Raw genomic sequence first — 19726 nt, forward strand, 5'->3', positions numbered from 1 at the left:
TGTTGGTTTAAAAAAAAAAAAAAAAAAGAAATATTAAAAATTTAAATAAAATAAATAAATAAAACAGTAAGCGTGTGTGTTAAAAAATATATATATTAAAAATAAAATAAATAAACAAAACAGTAAGCGTGTGTGTGTTTAAATAAAAATATATTAAAAATAAAATAAATAAAACAAAACAGTAAGCGTGTGTGTTGTTAAAAATATATATATATATATTAAAATAAAATAAATAAATAAAACGGTAAGTGTGTGTGTTTAAAAAAAGAAAAAAAAGAAATATTAAAAATTTAAATAAAATAAATAAATAAAACAGTAAGCGTGTGTGTTAAAAAATATATATATTAAAAATAAAATAAATAAACAAAACAGTAAGCGTGTGTGTGTTTAAATAAAAATATATTAAAAATAAAATAAATAAAACAAAACAGTAAGCGTGTGTGTTGTTAAAAATATATATATATATATTAAAATAAAATAAATAAATAAAACGGTAAGTGTGTGTGTTTAAAAAAAGAAAAAAAAGAAATATTAAAAATTTAAATAAAATAAATAAATAAAACAGTAAGCGTGTGTGTTAAAAAATATATATATTAAAAATAAAATAAATAAACAAAACAGTAAGCGTGTGTGTGTTTAAATAAAAATATATTAAAAATAAAATAAATAAAACAAAACAGTAAGCGTGTGTGTTGTTAAAAATATATATATATATATTAAAATAAAATAAATAAATAAAACGGTAAGTGTGTGTGTTTAAAAAAAGAAAAAAAAGAAATATTAAAAATTTAAATAAAATAAATAAATAAAACAGTAAGCGTGTGTGTTAAAAAATATATATATTAAAAATAAAATAAATAAACAAAACAGTAAGCGTGTGTGTGTTTAAATAAAAATATATTAAAAATAAAATAAATAAAACAAAACAGTAAGCGTGTGTGTTGTTAAAAATATATATATATAAAAAAATAAAATAAAATAAATAAATGAAACAGTAACGTGTGTATATATTAATAGATAAATAAAATACATTTTTTTTAAAGAATTAATTGATTAAAAAAAAAAAAGAAACCAGTATCAAATGTAAAAACAAAACAATTACTAAAATATCAAATGATCAAAATAATAATTTGAAAATCTGTACAATTATTTGTTAGTCTGAGGTTCCACTGGTTGTCCTCACTTCATGGCATGAGGAGACATATTTTGCAGCAATTATTTCGAATTTGGGTATTTCTCCCAGTAAATAGGGGAGTTTCTTTGTGTCTGATATGAATTCGAATTTGGGGTATATTTGGGAAATAAAAAAGTGTTTTTGTCTTAGTGTTTTATATTTAGGGCATGAGATTAGAAAGTGCAGCTCTGTCTCTACCTGTCCCCTGTCACACTGGGAGCAGAGTCTCTCCTCTTGTGGTAGCCAGCTCTGTCTGTGGCGACCCTTTTCTATGGCCAGGCTGTGTTCACTCAGTCTGTTTGTTGTCAATATTTTTCTTAATTTGGGACATTTTATTGTACTCAGGTAATTTGCCAGTGTCAATTCTCTTTTTAGGGTCAGATAACTAATAAGTAATTTACTTTGTGTTTTGGTTGTTTCTTTCCAGTAATCAATATAATTTTCTTTCTGCTTGCTGATAATTTGGTTTGGTCTGCTTGAGTTGGTGTTGCTGTCTTGAGGCTGTTGGGGACTTGTTACTGCAGAGAGCCTCAGGACCATCTGGCTGAGGGGACTCTTCTCTGGTTTCAGCTCCTGGTATGTTAGGGCTTTGTGATGGTATGTCTGGGGGTTAACTGATTTAAAGTGATTAGTGAAAAAATTATGAAAGTGAGTAAAATTTAAGTGATCTTTTCACCCTCCCTCCCTGCTCCTTCCCTACAGGTTGAGCTACTCATGCTTACCGCTTCACCTCCTCTCTCCTCCTGCTCTCTCTCTCACTCAGTCACTCGCTAATACAGCCTCCTCCTCTGCCTGTCAGCGGCCACAGCTCTCCTTTACTCCTTCAAGTGCCTGTGCCTGCTCTACGCAGGGTACTGCAGCTGATGTTGAAGCTACTGCAGCCACGGTAACAAACATATAGGTTCTTTTCGCGCATTTGGCGGCCTCCATCTGAAGATTTATTTGGGGGGTATGTATAGAAAATCACCCAATGGGCCGCTGTCCGTGCTTTATGGCCGGTTGTTGGCCCATTTTTAAAAAAACATTACAATTAAATAATTTCAGTTACAGTGGCCCCAAAGGTGCCCACCAGGCATTTGCCCGGTACGCCAGATTACCAATCCAGCCCTGCGGGGTTGGCTCGCAGGGACAGCACCTCCAGCATGGGACCCCAAACCTCATTTTATTTATTTACTCATTTAGATTCTTTCCAAAGCAACTTACAATTGTCATATGTCAGAGGTCGCACACTTCTGGAGCAACTAGGGGTTAAGTGTCTTTCTCACAGACACATTGGATTGGTCTTTCACACAAAGGCATGTGTCTCATCCACTGCGCCATTTTCAAACCCAAGCCTCCCCTCCCATGCCACATTATATATATTTTATAGTGGGGTTTTTTGGTAGTGGCTATTATCTTCACCTTAACACTGTAAACAAAGCAATTACCGGTCTCTCAGCTGGGATTCCTTTTTCCAGTTTGTTAACATTTTACTTTGAGTTCAGTTTACATCAAATTTGAAGCCTGGGTTTTGAAAAGTGCTGTATAAGTGCAGTTTTACTTACTTACTTTAGATGATGACATACAGTACACATGCAGTTCACAGTGTCCTGAAATGTAATCTTGGTTCAAGCAGTGTCTAAAAATATATCACTTTGCCAGTTTTTACACTCTTAATGCTTTTTTAATCAGTTGCTGTCAAACTATATAATACTTTAACTTTCAAATTTCAGTGGCACTGATCTAGCAAAAAGGGTTCATGTCACATGAGTTGGTGACTAATTTGGCAACATATTATCAATTGGTTAACTGGTGACCTGTCCTTTTCCTCTGTATCATGCCAAGTGTTAATTGGAAAAGGCTCTTGATAAAGAAACTAAACTGCCCGGTCTGCTCAGGTATTGTGTTACAGTCCCACAGTATTCTACTACTCAAAAGGCCTTGAAAAGTAACATTGAAGAGCAACTATTATAAAATGTTTTTTATTAAATTAAATTAAAGGAGTGAGTAATATCTTGTTTATCTTCTTTGTATATGCATACAGTGTGACATAATCTACTGTACCATGTCTAAAATATTCATTGAAAGTTTATGGATTCATCCTGAATACTGATGAATGTTTAAAAAGCTTCCATTGCTTCATGTAGATTCAGATGGAAAATCATCACACCATCTCCCTTGTTAATTATTATTACTTGACTCTATTGTGTTCTTGAGTTCATAATTTATGTCTATAATAAATATTTTATGACACCTGTTGTGTAGAAATAAATGTACTTTGTTGGCATGATGTGAAACAGATGTGTATCATGCTGGTCTGGTACAAAACAAAGGAAGTCATGGAGGCGTTTTTAGTAGATACTCCGGTCTGTTGTAAGGTGAGTTCTTATTATCTTTATTGTTATTAGACCATTATTCTTACACATATAAATCATTAATCTACAAGATTTGGGCAAGCAAGGCCAAGGACATAGGAAGTTCACAATTTGAGTCGGGCTGGCTCATCTCAGTGAATTTGTTAAAAAAAAGTATTTTGTCCAAAGAGGATACACACAGGTGTACTAAAAAAATATGTAATTCCCTCTAAGCAGAGGCAGACACAAGTGGTTTTCTTGCTACTGGTTTATTGAAGTCCTTGCTCCAAATTTATCATGACTAACTAATAAAACAACATTGAGGAGAAAATATAGAAACAATGTTAGCTTTACATAAACAACAACATGCACAGCTTTTAGAATAACATTTACCAAAGTAAATGAAGAAAGGGAAGTCTTTGAGTCTTCAGAGGTTAACTTAAAACAGCTCACAAAAATGTAATTGCAACAATTACATATTAATTTTTTTTTTTTAAGTACCTCCCTGTACTTTAAAGCAGACTGCTGATACGATGTTGCAGTTGTACCAGCTGCTACATTCAGTTTTCTGTTCAGTAGAAACCAAACAGATGTGCATGAGGCAGTAGGTCTGACCCATTGAAACTGGTGACCATGTGCAGAATAAACTGTTGGCCTTCTGTTGCCTCCAAGTTCCCATAAAGTACGCAGCACATTACAGATGGACCTACACCAACCAGCACATTTAATGCTAGAGCTACCTGGCCCCAGGGTTTCTTTAGGTCAGTTTGAAAGACGTTTATAAAGTTCATTGAGGAAATTGCACCATGTCTGAACAAGATTTTTACACATGGCCCATCTATAAGACAGGGTCACAAGATTATGCAATAATGCAAGATCTGCAGCTTTTGGGGCCCCTGGTCCCATGTGCTCTCAGTCAAAACTACCTCCCGCTGTGAAGCATTCGCTATGTTGTGGAGATGCTTTTCAGTCATTTACTATACATTTGTTTTGTTACATTTTTTCATGTGCATCACATTTTCATTTCTTCAGAGCTCAAGACGTGAAATGAAGCAAGCACAATGAGGCTAGACGTCAAGTAAAGTCTGTTCAATGCCACATTGGTGCTTTTCACTATTCATAGTTGTGGCATATTAACACTGTGTTTTCTGATTTGGTTCACATTGGTGATATAATTATGTAAATGTTGAGGATTTTATGAGATGCAAGACAGTGGCCTTTCTCAGCTGTAAAATATTAACTTATTTAACAACTAACAGATAAGACTTGGCAGTAGCTGCACTCAGAGATCACAGGTCAACCTAGTTTTAAAAAATAGTTGAGCATTTTAAAATAGCTTTTATCCTGTTATCAAAATCAAACACATGACACAACTCACATTCTCTGCTAAATTATTATTTTCTTGTTCTGGAATCACGCCTTTTACTTAACTAAAGAAGAATACAAAAGTATTTCTTTTAGTGTTAGAAATTTATCAAGAAAAACATTTTACCATTAAACACTTTAAAGTTAACTTCTTTTTAGCTTCATAAATCGTTACATATGGATAAAAGACATTTTATCAGGCTGAGGTGAGTCAGGAAGACATATGCCTTCAGTGTGGGAAACTCAGGTTTGATTCCCACCACGACACATCTATCAATGTGTCCCTGAGAAAGACACTTAACCCATAGATGCTCCAGAGGCGTGTGGCCTCTGACATATATATAGCACTTGTAAGTCACTTTGGATAAAAGCAACAGGTAAATGTAATGTAAAACATCACATAAAAAGAAGTATAATTTCAGCAAAATACGTAGATGTTAAACCAATTAAATATACTAGAATGGTATGAGAACTGAATGGTAAGAAAAAGTTTGTTTTTTAAAATGTTATTCTTTACAAAACAATGTGGCACTATATTTACCCAGAAACCAGAGCTGATCTGTACAGTTCATAAATAAACAAATTAAAATTGTAATTCTTTCAGCAGAACTGCTTTTAAAAACAGAACACTGACACCACTGAAGTGAAGGGAAGTTTATTATATTGACAAAAGGGGTTGGTTTTGAGGGTAAACTGGTTTAACAGTTTAAGTTTAAAGTTTATTAAAGTGTAAAAAAATTACCAGCTGTGTGGTCCCAGTACACTTTACAGAAAAAAACAGAGACACATAGAATTTGCAGAAAAGTAAATACACGTAAAAAAAAAAAAAGTTAATGTACTGTGACGTATTTACAAACAGTGAAAGAACTCATAAAAACGTACAGAGATGTAGCATGACTCTTCATGTTGTATCACATAAAACAGGCCCATTCACCTGGCGGCAGTCAGACAAATCAGTTCTATTTCCAAATAAATAAATGGAAAACCTGAAGCACATTTTTAGTCCTCTAAAAAATATTCTAATCAAGCAAGACAAGACAGGAAAATATCAAACCTTTGGTTGAACTGCGACAACCTGGGGATCGCAAAAATATTTATGGGGTAACAAGCCAAAATAGAGATGCAGTTTTTGATGTTAAACAGTTTTTTTTTTTTTACAACTTTGCTGTTTATCATTTTATATATTGTCTATCTATACAGAATCATTTCTCTAATCAATCACTCAGCACCTAATTAACTCCATCACTCCCAGTATACAGTGTGAAAACAGAGGTTGGGTAACAGTATATTTACACTGCAAGTGCCACTTGTTACTTCGTAACTGTCAATGACATATCTTTGACAATGTTTCAACTCCGGCACTGTATTCACGTCAGAAATTATAGATACCTGTGAATACCTCATTGTGTCAGTTTATTTAATGGTTGCCTTGCAGTTTTTTGACAAACTGTGATGTATTCTAGATCAAGGGTTAAAAAAGTAGCAATATTAAACAAAAACATTTAGAGACACTACATGAAATGTCTACCTTTTATCAATTTAATATTCAGACATTGATCCCAGAGACATATTTGTAAAGTTGTCTGAAGGATGTCTCTGATGTGTCTTTGATCCTCCTTCTCAAGGAATGCTCACTGCTGCTTGTCAAACACGATCCCAGAAACACTCACTGAAGAGCTCATAAAACTGATGCACATTACACCTCCCATGACTCAGACTACACATGCTCATATGCACACAATACAGCCTCTTACATTTGCATTCATGACTGGCCTGTTGTTAAATTGAGTTACTTTACTTAACCTGGTTGAATGTTGATGATCTACCAATTGAAGAATCTTCAGCTAACTGAAGCTTATTTAACCTCCTGAGAATGTGTTTAATCAATGGTTCATCTTAAACTTGAATGAATGTCTGTGTTTTGAGCAAGGATTGTTTTCTTATTATTAATCATGTTTAAATTTAGGCATTTTTTGTGTGTGTGTGTGTCGGGGGGGGTTAGAAATATTTATATTTCTAGAACTTACAGAGATGTTAAGCTGTTATGTAATGTATCTATGTAATGGCTGTTGAGTCTTTATTTATTACAAGTTTTCTGACACAGAATTAAAGCAAAAGTAGGACAAAGAAATGTTCCTTAAATTGACATTTCTACAGTCCATCAACCTGAGTCTTGGTAACTCCTCTGGTGTACAGTATGTACACAGTGGCATCGTAAACAGTGTTTGTGCTTTTTTGTTACTGAGTCTGGGGGCTGGAGATGTTACTGTGCTGTGGGTGTGAGATGATAAAAGAGCAGGAGCACCCATGACTTTCATTGAAGAGAAGACTGTAAGACAACGTTACATTAGTCATTATTCAGCATGGACAACAAGATGCTCAGGACTGTTGCTTGTCTGGTGCTTGTTTTATCAGGTAGATTAAATATAAAAATATTATATTACATAAATAAAGGATTGTGTAATTTTACAAGTTACATTATGAATTTTGTTTAATTGTATTAATAACCAAAATTGATTGATTTTTTTTATGTTTTACATTAAAGTCACACTTGGCTTACAGCACTTTCAAAAGTATAACCATGTTGCTATTTTCTGTTTTGGGTAATTAGGTATGTGTGCCGGTGAGGGTATCTTACCCCTGGGACCCCTGAGCGGAGCTGTGGCAGGCACAGTGAAGTTCACCACCACCCTCATACCTCCTGAGAGTCCATTCCTCTCAGTCAGCTGGAGCTTCAACGGGAGTAACATCATCACCTCCACCAGCATCAACGTCACCGGGCCCGGATATGACAGCAGAATCTCACTAGACCGAGCCACAGGGGCCCTGGAGCTCAGGAACCTGGTGCTGGAGGACAGCGGGGAGTACACTGTCACTGTCATAGCAGACAGAGGGCTGCAGCAACAGGGGAAAATCACACTGAATGTGTACGGTGGGTGGAATGTTAATCACCTGTCATTTGAAAAAAGGGTAACAATTCTTCTAAAATTACTGTCTTCAAAGGACTGTGTACTGATATAAATTCAGGCAGATTAAATAAATGATATTAAATTAAATTAATGGATATACACTATCTTAGTACAGAAATCTTAATTTCTCTGTATGTTTATAGACGCTAAACTAAAATTCCTGCCAGGAATCAATATTATGTTGTGGTTTTTTGTGGTTTTTGGACACATACACAAACAATATGTGTAGTAAAATGCAGTTTAGTACGGTTGAGACTAAATAAGAATTTACACAAAAAGCAAAATATTAGCTAGAACCAATATCATATCATAATATATTGAACATTTCCAACACAATCTTTGTGGCTGTCTTCAAATCATTAATAGTTACAGTGACACTTTGAAACAGCCTTTCCAGCTGTGACATGACTTGTGAAGTCACAAAAATAAATAGTAACAAATATAAATAAATAAATCTACTTAAAGGGACATCGGAGTTTTTTTTTTTGCCAACTTCAAATCTAATTTGACCAGCACCAAAATGCATTTACATTGAATTTGTTGTGTTTTGAACCATTTGTATCGGACTGTCACTTATTGTGTTCTGCCAGTTATGATAACTGGAGCCACCATCCGCAGCCCCGCAGCCATCTTAATAGAAGATAAAAGCTCCACCAACCTCAGCTGCGAGGCCTCCGGCTCAATCAGCACCATTCTGTGGATGAAGGACGGCCTGTCTCTCCATTCAGGAGGCAGAGTCAGCTTCTCCATGGACAACAGGACAGTGTTCATACAACCTGTTCACAGCTCCAACCATGGCACCTACCAGTGTCAAGTCAGCAACCCAGTCAGCACCATGACTGTGGCCTATAATCTCTCCATCAACTGTGAGTACTGCTCACTGTAGACCTGTCACTATGGACTAAAGAGTATGGACAAACTGTATGTATTTGTTGAAATCTTCAGAAATTAGCTCCTGACTCTTTGCAGATATTAAAGGCATTTAGGTACAGGTCTGAACTCTATAGCCGTAACATGGTGTGTGTGTGTGTGTGTGTGTGTGTGTGTGTGTGTGTGTATTTTCTGTGCAGTTGGACCACATAACATATCAATTACTGGACCAGCAGCAGCAGTACCTGGCCAGAGAGTGACACTGCAGTGCACAGCAGCCTCTGTCCCACCAGCAAACTTCAGCTGGATGTTCAACAGCAATGAGAAGTGTGTTAATAACTCCATGTACATTATAGAGAGGTTTGGGGCAGAAAACACAGGGAATTACACCTGCACTGCCAGAAATATGGTGACCATGCTGGAAAACACCACAGTTCTAAATCTGAGAGGTGAGATTTCACTTTTTTGCACGAGATAGGAAAGTGATGCATCAATTTATTTGTCAATAGCATTTCAAGGGGTGATAACAGTCTTTTTTGCTACATGAAGCATCCAGCACTGCTCCCTGCTGGTCGTTTTTAGTGGCTCCAATCAGTGCGCTGACTCTGAGAGCGTTAATGTGAGGAGGATGTGGCGGGTGACATATGACAGGTGAGATTAGTATTTTATTATATATCTGAATTACTGGTCATATTTAAGTTCCTATTATTACGATTTGTTCTGTCTCATTGTCATGTTCATTAACATTGTTTTTTATTTTTTCTCAGATTCTTCCTTGAAAAAGGACCCTGATTAAAATCAACCAGAGTATGCTACAGCCATAAATGTTTTGATTCGAGAGACTCTGATGCTGACGCTCACATTGGAAAAACAATGATCTCACCTGTTAATTCAATAGACTTTTGGAAATCAGTTTGAAAACAATAAGAATACAGAATGAATCACTTGTTTTAAACCTAAAGACATGATTGTTGTAAAAAGAAACTTCCTTCGCTGTCGATGTGAAAGGCATTTTGAGAAGAAGCTGATGGCCAGATCACGAGGAACACTTGTTTTATGTTTATATTTTTATTATCCCTGTATAAATGATGAATAAATGACTGTCTACATTTACAACATACAGCGTGAAATAAATTAAAATATTTAAATTAAATATTCTACCACCTGTTAATGGAATTCTGCAGTACTGAAAAACTTCAAGTAATACCCCAGGCTTTTATTTGCTTTAATCACTGAACTCACCCAGCCTATATTCGGGACAGGCGTCTATATGAGACAGACCTTTAATTTCTTTCCCACAAAACTGTAGCTCAGCAAAGATGCGAATGAAACAAACAATCAAATTGTTTTTTTCACCCATTATAAATATTGCTGCTATAAAATTAAAAGACAGAAAGACCTTCCGGGATGAAAGCCAAAGGTTACCATAGTTATTTCAACTTGGATTAACTTTATGAAAACACCGGTGTAATTCTTTTGATCGGTGGTCTTATGGACTGAAGAATTACAAATAATCGAGGAATGGACACACATTCTGACTTTATGGCCACTTCAGAGGTCAGGAGTCATCTCTTTTTTCCTCATCTCTCTTGTTTACCATATAATGCTGCTGCTAAATATGAATAAATAATACTTTTTGCTCACTAACACGACTGAATTGTGGAAAATCTAACCAATCTAACGAAGTATTTACATATGTATGCACTAGCTCAAGCTGGTGACCCAGTGAGCTTTAAGAGGTTTTATAAATCGAGAAAACCAGACCAGGCGTCTCATTGAGACTTGCCTTTATTTGTCAAAACGTGTGGCCACACCAGGCCAGTAAAAGGGACAGGACAGGACTTAGCTTTTATTTGAAGTTTTACTGTATTTTCTTTTACTGTCTGTTTAACAGAATTATTGTGGCTACAGACTCTGTGTGTTTTCATCTTAACTAAAATGCAGCCTACACTCATGTGCTCAAAGGAAGCTGTGGGATGAAGTATTACATTGACCACCAGTGAAGGAAAAAGTGCACGAGTGTGTGTGTGTGTGTGTGTGTGTGTGTGTGTGTGTGTGTGTGTGTGTGTGTGTGTATGCATAGTATGTATGTATATATGTGAATCTGAAAAGTAACCAGTAATGAGATCAGTCAGATAAATATATAGGAAAAAGCATATTCTTGCCCTCTGAAATGTAGAGTAGAACTAACTTAAGTTGTATAATTTGGAAATAATGAACTAAAGTACCTCAAAATTGTACTTAAAGTAAGTCCAGTATTTATGTAAATGTACTTAGTTACATTCCACCAGTGTTGACCATGACACTTGCAGCAGCACAGAAGCCATTTCACTGAGTGAATTTGACACTTCTATTGTAACACCCACCAGGAAAACAACATGAAGACAGAGTCAGTCTGCTCGGATCTAGTTTCTTGAGCTGAAGAACATAAATACAGTATGACTGAAAGTAGAAGTTATACTGTCAGAATAATAACAGATTCCTGCTTTATACAGTATATAAACGTAAACCCTCCTTTTCAGTGTTCTTTACGAAAAGCACTGAGATGAAACATAACTGTATTTGTTTTATTTCTAGCTATTTCTCGCCTACTCTACCCACACATTCACAATGTTCAATGCACCACCTTCTCCAGTAAGAACGCATGCTTTGACCAATGTAACTCAGGATGCAGAGCTGTGCCTGATGCAGTTGTTATTCCTGTCTTGCCCTGTAAATCAGTAATTTACATGCTGGCAACAAGCTGAGTTCAACAAACTGAAACAGGCAAAGCTTTGCATCCCTGACCCGATTAGCCTGTTGAGCACCTGGGGCTCTGATTGGAGGAGATAATTATACATCACTTTTATAAGATGCAGCTTCCTTCATGAGGCTTGACACAAGGTCACTGGTGTGAGGCCATGAAATGAACACACTGCTTTGTGCTCTTTTGTTTCTTCACACTGTTATCATCCAGCATATTAACTAAAACTGTTGAGGAAGATGAGCTGTATCTTAACTAATTAACAGACTGAGCACATGTGGTGGTAAAAATCTATTCAGGCAGTTTTCTGCTTTACTCTTTAGATTGTGCCCTTTCTATCCATTGATTAGAAAGTCATTATTCAGTATGTTAAATTTTTCATATTCTTTGAGATTGACCTGACATGATATCATTTGTGGACTCCTTTCCAGCTGCTATCTACCACTGATGCTACAATGGTCTGAATGCAGGTGTACATGAATCAGATTCTGACGCATAGTAAGAAGTAACTCTGATAGGCATGCAGGACCACAGCATTTTTACACATAAATAAAGAGGACATTAGGCATCACCTAAGACATTAATATGTTTTATATCAAATTGGTGGCGGATTATGTAACTGTATGTAACAGCCAAACAGTTCCCAAACAGTATTGATAATCATAGCTGATCATATATGTAAGTAAGGAAAATTTGAATTGCACCACAACAATAAAACAAGTCATATTTGTGTGCTTTAATTTGCCATCACAAATAAAACGTGATTTTTGTTTTTGGGCTGGTAGCACAAGGTGGCAAAAGGGTCCATGCACACGGACCCAAAAGCAACATAACTTTATATAATTATTTTGCTGTGATATTGACTTTTACTACATCCTGTTGTGGTATTGCAACTGAAAGAATCAGAGAATGTCTGATATTGATACAGCTCTAAATTCACAAACCGTAATTCAGTATTTCCTGTATGGTAATGGCCATGTTCCAGTAATAAGCTAGTTTCTCAAATAAATAAATAAATAAATAAATTCAACATCACGTTAGGGTTTTTTTGACGTCAGTATCATCATTTGTCGCACGAGGTCACTGTTCTACTGGTCTGTACCTTTTGGGTGGCGGTGGGGAATAAGCAAAGGATAGGAAATCATGCTCATTTTGACTTGGAAATTGCAGACTTGAACGCGAGATAGAAACGAGCCGCCTGTAAGAGTTGTCATGTAGTTTTTATTCCTGGTAAAAGTGGAGAGAGCTGATGAATTGTTTCCTGCCGCAGTAGTGACCGGATCCTCTTCTCTTTCATGGGTAAGTTATTTTAATTAGGGCACTAAGACCATTTCACTTGTTTTGTTACATAAAAGATTTGGAAGTTTACTTAAACTTGAAGCTTGAAGCAGGGAGCGGACAAAATATTGTATAGCCTACACCTTACAGTAGGCTACGACTTTTAGGCTATTTAGTCTTCTCGATAATTATTCAAGCCCTGGTTTTGCAGCGTTGTGTTGTTCCTCTTTGTCTCTTTGCCTCTGTCTCTTTGAAACAATGAATGTTGACTTGAAAGCTGCTTGTTCAAAAGCTGGCACATGAGATCAGTGAGCACTGTATTTTTTGAGGTTTATGTCGGCTTACCTGTACCCCACTACATTTACATAGGCTGACAGCTTTAGTTAATAATTACTTTGCCGAGTCATTATTAATACAAAATATAATCAACTAATAATTATGTATTTTTATGGATGAAACTGTCCACTACTATATACATATATAGTTAAAACGAGCTCCACATTTACTAGCTGCAACATTGATGTAATGAACACATTAATGCACTTTTTAATTAATTACACTAGTAGGCTATATGTATTATTTTGAAATCGGCATTCTGAATAATTGGGCACTTTTACTTTGGTAGGCTACTTTAAGTATATTTTTATGCTAATTTTTGTACATTTACTTTCCCTTGTAACAGAGAGTACCTCTGCACAGTAGGATTACTATTTTTACTTATATCTGAGTACTTCTTCTACCAGTGCATGACATGCTATTTTAACATATACGCACAGCAGGACTGTGTTGTATTCAAAGGGGTTTCTGTATTCCACAGCCTGTAGTTGTGCACAATGAAAACTTGCAGCAAATCACCTATCATACTGCTGGAGTTGATGTACATCACATTACTCCCAGGTAAGACAAAACGTTTTAAACTTTAAACTTTTTTAAAGGCTGATTACATTGCATCTTATGTACGGTATGAAGGCTTCTGTGTGTGGAACATATAATTTAGTTTAGGCTAATATTTATTTTATCTCATTAAAAATGACATGACATGAAATGTTTTTGAGACTCAGTTGTGAAACTTCCTCTTTAATACAATTTACAAACAAATTTTAGAGCCAAGTTCTATAATAATACATACATAGCTTTATTACAGTAAATATTCAGAGATGTAGAAAGATTAGTATGTAACGTGCCTTACTCTGTCTGAAAAAAGGTCAGTTGAGTAATTACTAATAAAAACAAAGTCAATCAGAGTGTAAACAGTGTAGTCAGAGTTCAACATTACTTCTGCCACCAAATCATCACATCGCATTATTTTCTTGGCAGTTCTTGAGGCACAAAAAGTCAAAGTCTGGCCTGAAGTGACTGGATACCTCGGACAGGATGTCACCCTGCCATGCCACTTTATCCCAGGATCAAAAGGCGAAAATGTTACTCAGGTTCAGTGGGATCTGAATCCACCACAAGGAGAGAAACTGAACATTATTGTTTCTAATGGGAACTATGGAGTTGCTGCTCAAAATACATTTCTGAAGGAGAGAGTGGACATTAAAGAACAATCCTTGATAATTAGACAAGTGGAAATGAGAGATGCAGGGTCATACACCTGCAATATTGCAGCCTTTCCTAGTGGTTCATTTGAAGGAACCACCAACCTTGTTGTTCAAAGTGAGTAAGAAAAGCATTTTTACACAAACAAAACATAGGGGAGACCGGGAGTGGTTGTAACACAGGTCAGTTGTAACACATCTAATTTCTCCAATCAGGAAGTTACAAATCACCTTATTCCACATGGGGAAAAGTAACTAAATTTTGAAGGAAAAAAAAATAAAAAAAACACAAGAATTTGCATGTTTTGTCTTAAATCATGTTTATTGTGTGTCCATGTATATATCTTTAATGCAAGTTGTTAGTGCTAAGGTTTTAGCTGTAAACTGTAAGGTTTGGGTTAGTTGTAACAACAATGTAATGGTTTCAACCTACCCAAAGAAAATATTTAGTTGTATTTATGTTTTCTTTTTGTATTTCAGTATGTGTCTGACTCACAAATAGTAATGTTTAATTGTTTTATTATTATGTTCAAATGTTAGACCCGTAGGCTTCCCTGTGGGCCCATGAGGCCTGAACTCAGTGCCATATGTCTGTCACCACTGTGATGATGCAAGACTAACAAGCACATACACACATACTAAAATTATAATATTTAGGTGGTGCACATTTGCACATTTTGAAAAATTGTATTATTATGTTTGCTACTATGTCACTATTATGACTGACAGCAACTAAGATACTTGGATCATTCCTACACACACACACACACACACACACACACTCACACACACACACACACAAATACTTAGTTTTACTTTAAGCTCGACTAGGAAAGAATATGAAGAAGCATGAGAGACTGATCCTCTCCATCTGTGACTTCCCTGAAATATATTAACAGGACCTTAAAAGGAGGGCGTTTACATGAATAGATTTATCAGCTATATGAATAATATAGCCTATATAATATAATAATATAGCCTATCAGCTAACGTTACTTAGCCTATAGTTTCACTTCTATGAAGGAATACAGTGCACAGAAGCCGTTGCCGTGGTTACTATCTATTGAGCGCCTTCCGTTTACTCGCGGAGCGCCTGTCTCAGTGTCTTCACATGAGAAGCGCAGAGCGACCCCGCGGGGCCGGGCGACTACGCAGGCGGGCTGTCGCTTCCCGTGTGAAAAGGCCTTTACATATAGTTTGTATCACATTTTGAATGCACTGGTATAAAAAATCTCAGAGATGCTAACAGAAATGTCAAAAATGTTACAACCATCCCCAGTCTCCCCTACATACACGAATACAATATTTTGTTGGGTTTTTTTACATTTGAAGTTGACATACTGTCAATTACTTGTCAGTGGGGAATAAAATGGCTTTAATTTTCTTAGTAAATAAGTGGGATCATTTAATACAACTTTTAAAAGAAAGATTATGCTATGTGTGTGTTGCCTAATATCTCCCAACTATACCAAAGAAATAGCAATGATAAACGGACTGGGATAATGTAAAGACCCTTAACTTAAAACAGTTTCACAATAGACACACACAAAGTTCATCACAGTAATGTTTCTTCTCCCAGAACAGATGCCGTTATCACCAAAGATGGTTTCTGCAATAGTGATTGCAGTCATGTTGCTGTTATTGATCATGGCCACCATAACTTACCTCATCTTCATCAGAAGGTGTGTGTGTGTGTGTGTGTGTGTGTGTGTCTGATGTGTATTTTGTGTAGGAGTGTAGATGCTATAGAGAAAAAATCCATAACCAAGACTTTTATGTCATAAATGTGACAAATATATCAGCATTAATAATTAATGTAATGCATATTTATAACTACATCGGTCATGCTGGCTGTTATATTTAAAAGTATTACTGTATATGCTGGACTAATGAGGATCTTGTTCCTCTTTCTATTTTGGTCTTTAATTTGTATATATACAGTACACAAATTACAGAAACAACCAACCAACTTTTTAAGATGGTGAGCTACCATGAGCTGTTTAGGCGTATGCATAACTCTGCATCATGTAGTTTTATATTTATTGTTAGACTTGTAAAATTCTTCAAAACATTTTCTTGGCTTATTTAAGACGGTATAAATGCTTTATACAAAAGGGTTTCAAGGATTAGAAAGAAAATACAGTTCAGGTCAGGTTATTACATGCAGAAACTAAACTAATTGCAGCAACTTTGTTGTTTTTTCTTATTCAGACTTCATTCTTCGGTCAGACACCGTGTCCACATTGGTGAGAACAAAAGCACAAGTTCCCCTTCACTCTATTTCTACACACCTAATGTATTACACATGAATGTATTTTTTGTTGCATCTGTTGTTGCTTTTTTCAGTTCCCTTGACCAAATCTATCTGTATCTGTCTTTCAGATACAGGTGGTTCAGTGATTGATGTGGCCAGGCCACCTGTTATTGAGGAGGTGAGCTCAGAGTTCGTTTGAAGCTAAATTTCTGACTTACAGCTGAATACGTTTCAGTCAAATTAAGTTCAATTATGCTGTTGTTGTGATAAGGAAAAGAGATAAAAGAGAGCAAAGTAACAAAGTTTCCACCTTGACACTTTCTCTCACACTTACTTATAGGATGTGGTCTACTCTGACATCAAGCTCAAATCATCCCGAGATGCCACACCTTCATTCAATGACAAACACACAGAGACAGCTCGTGCTGATGATGTCACATACTCAGAGGTTGTAGTTTTGCGCCAGCAGCCCAAATGATATGAAATGTATGTATTCTAAGGTGATGTTGAAGCTGTCTTTCTTATATTTGCTGATGACAAAAGAAATAACAGCTGCTGTGTGCGAGTTGCATTTACCATAATTTTGGTATCATAACTCTAACTGCTTAACTGCATAACTGCTCCTAAAATAAAACCTAACCTTTCTGGCTGCTCCAGGCCATCTATTGATGTTCTCATATAACCTTTTTCCATGGGCACGTTTCAAGCCAAGCAGTGATGATGTGTTTCCACTACAGCCTCATAGCAGGTGATACAGCATAAAGGAAATGCAATATGTTTATCACCGAGTTAACAGAGACTACAGTCTGCAGCCATGCTCGCAGTTGCACTCTGTCTGTACTTGAGCTAAATGCTCACATCAGCATGCTAACATGCTTAATGATACTGCTAGCACGTTGATGTTTAGCAGGTATAATGTTCACCATCGGATGGCATATAAGCATACGAACATTTTTTATTTACTCCTAAACACTAAGTACAGCTGAGGCTGATGGAAATGTCATTAAATTTGCATGTATTTGGTCATAAACCAAGCTGTTGGACAAATTTTGACCTGATGTCAGGAGATCAAAGTTATTCCAATACATCTTCTGGGGGCCGTTAATGCCTGTTCCAAATTTCACAGCAATCCATCAAATAGCTGTCAAGATATAAAGAACTAAAAGTGTAAGCTGATGGTGGCCCTAGAGGAAAGGTCAGAGGATCGCTAAGGCCAGCAGGCTTCATCCTCTGGGGACTGTGAGTGTCTGTACCATATTTCATGGCAATCCAATGTTTTTGCAGGCAATTTCTCTCATGTAATGTTCTAGTTACGGATGTGTTAGGCAAAAATATTATCTGGCTCCAATGACCTGCTGTGTTTTGACTGTGGCCAAGATAACTAAACATTATGAGTAGATCACACAACAATTGTGTTCCTTCTTTGCTGGCCATCAAAGGAGGAAGACAAAATAAGAAAAATGTAAAAATACACAATCAAGAGGGAACTAACTCCTGGGTAGCATGTGATGGCAAGAGCTGAAGGCATCTGGGACTTTAAATGTAATGCCAAACTTGCATTACAATTATCTTTCTAGATTCTAATTTTATGGTGATTTAACTACATTGGACATAATGTTGTGTGGTTTCAAATTCCTACTTGTTCTTTCCTAATCCTGCTTATTTCTTCACACTTACAAACCTGTGCAGCAGCTTTAAAACAAAAACAAGAATTGCATACTGTATGTATTCCAATTTGGTAATAGTTTAAGTATTACATCCTGCCCTGTATTCTGTCTGCTTTGGGTCTGAACTTTGCTCAGTGTCAATGGCAGAATCCTGTATGCAGATGTTACGGTCTGATAATGCCATATGTGGAAAAGGTGACAAAATATAGTTGGTTTGTTTGCAAAGTTGCTGTAGTAGTGCACACCATCTCTGAACATTACCATCAGAGATTTAAGTGTCTGCGAGCAGCATTTCCTGACAGTGCGATTTTGTGGGTGTGAGATTTTGTCTGCTCACTTTGTGTTGTCAGAAGATAAGCAGTTTTTTTTGTTGTGTAGAAATGCAAACAAACAAAAAGCGCTCATATACATTTTTTTATTTGCTGTGTTATTCCGTTTACCTTATATTGAAAGTCAGTGCATGAAACAATCAAAGTAATGCATTTGAGATATGTCAGTGGTGTTGCTTGTTGCTTATCAACTCATGCAGACAAGTGGAGAGATGGACAGAATCAACAGTGCACAGTTATGTACATTTTATCTACATTTGCTTTAAAACAAAACTTTTTGTTTGTTGCTTAATAAAATTCTTCATTTTCACAGATCTTGTGAAATCCGCGGTTTCTCTTCTTTTCTTGGTTTGTTCTGTACTGTAGGGTTATGACAGGAAGTAGATAAGAGAGATAAGACAAATGCCGTTTGAAGGTAGTTCATCATATTACTCAGACAGAGAAGAAAAAATGCAGTTCACTCATAAAGCAAAGACACGTTTCAATGTAGTAGTACTACTGAGAATAAGCCATGCATATTCATGAGCTTTGTTGTGAAGTAATCTAACCTGAGGAAAAAACAGCAAGCATTTTCACGACTGGTAATGCAAGGCAGAGAGATAGTTCCCAAATGCAGACAGTCAAGGCAAACCTCCTGTGCACTTACACAGGGGCCTTTCTATGAAAGCTCAACAAAATTAACTCCCATCCATAATTGCGAGTTAAGGAAACACCACCCTGATTAAGGCAAGATAGCTGAAAACATTTGGGGTTTGGAAAAGAGTTGTGTAACTGGTTTTATTTTAATGAACATGTGTTCAAGCAAAACTGGTCTGCACCTCCCTCAGTGTACATTGTGAAAATTAGTAATAAGGAACCATTATTAGATTTGTAATTTCACTTTATTTTAGACACAGAGCCACTTCAGTGTCGAACAACAACATGTTTGCCAGCATATTGTTTATTTGTGTCCCTCATGGGACATTTAAATAAATTACATACAATCAACAATGTTTGCACTTACACCACATACAGTAAACAATATACAGTAGTTACAACATTATTCCTCCAACATCAAAATGATGCTTATACAAAATATTAAAAAAGGATAAATTCATTGGATTGACAGGTTAAACAAAGCAACACTGACATACAAACATTCCTATTGCAAAATCATCTAAGAAAACCTATTTTGCTTAATCATTTTTCAGGCTTGTCATCAAT

General features: G+C 36.0%; 1 protein-coding gene across 1 annotated transcript; it reads left to right on the forward strand.

Moving 5' to 3' along the window:
- The first annotated feature begins 7485 nt into the window (after positions 1-7485).
- Positions 7486-18779, forward strand: LOC123968053 (pregnancy-specific beta-1-glycoprotein 11-like). Its single transcript, XM_046044525.1, has 8 exons — positions 7486-7804; positions 8432-8655; positions 13557-13629; positions 14050-14391; positions 15853-15955; positions 16485-16519; positions 16656-16705; positions 16868-18779. Exons 1-8 carry the CDS (start codon positions 7486-7488, stop codon positions 17003-17005), a joined length of 1284 nt encoding a protein of 427 aa, XP_045900481.1. The 3' UTR covers positions 17006-18779.
- Positions 18780-19726: the final 947 nt, after the last annotated feature.

The sequence above is a fragment of the Micropterus dolomieu genome, linkage group LG03 (assembly GCF_021292245.1).
Source record: "Micropterus dolomieu isolate WLL.071019.BEF.003 ecotype Adirondacks linkage group LG03, ASM2129224v1, whole genome shotgun sequence".
In the NCBI taxonomy this organism is placed as follows: Eukaryota; Metazoa; Chordata; class Actinopteri; order Centrarchiformes; family Centrarchidae; genus Micropterus; species Micropterus dolomieu.

Bases quoted from the DNA above. Each gene is read 5' to 3' on its own strand.
- LOC123968053 (XM_046044525.1), top strand. From the start codon at position 7,486: ATGTGTGCCGGTGAGGGTATCTTACCCCTGGGACCCCTGAGCGGAGCT. The intron at 7,805-8,431 runs GTGGGTGGAATG...GTGTTCTGCCAG, and splicing joins AATCACACTGAATGTGTACG to TTATGATAACTGGAGCCACC. The intron at 14,392-15,852 runs GTGAGTAAGAAA...TTCTTCTCCCAG, and splicing joins CACCAACCTTGTTGTTCAAA to AACAGATGCCGTTATCACCA.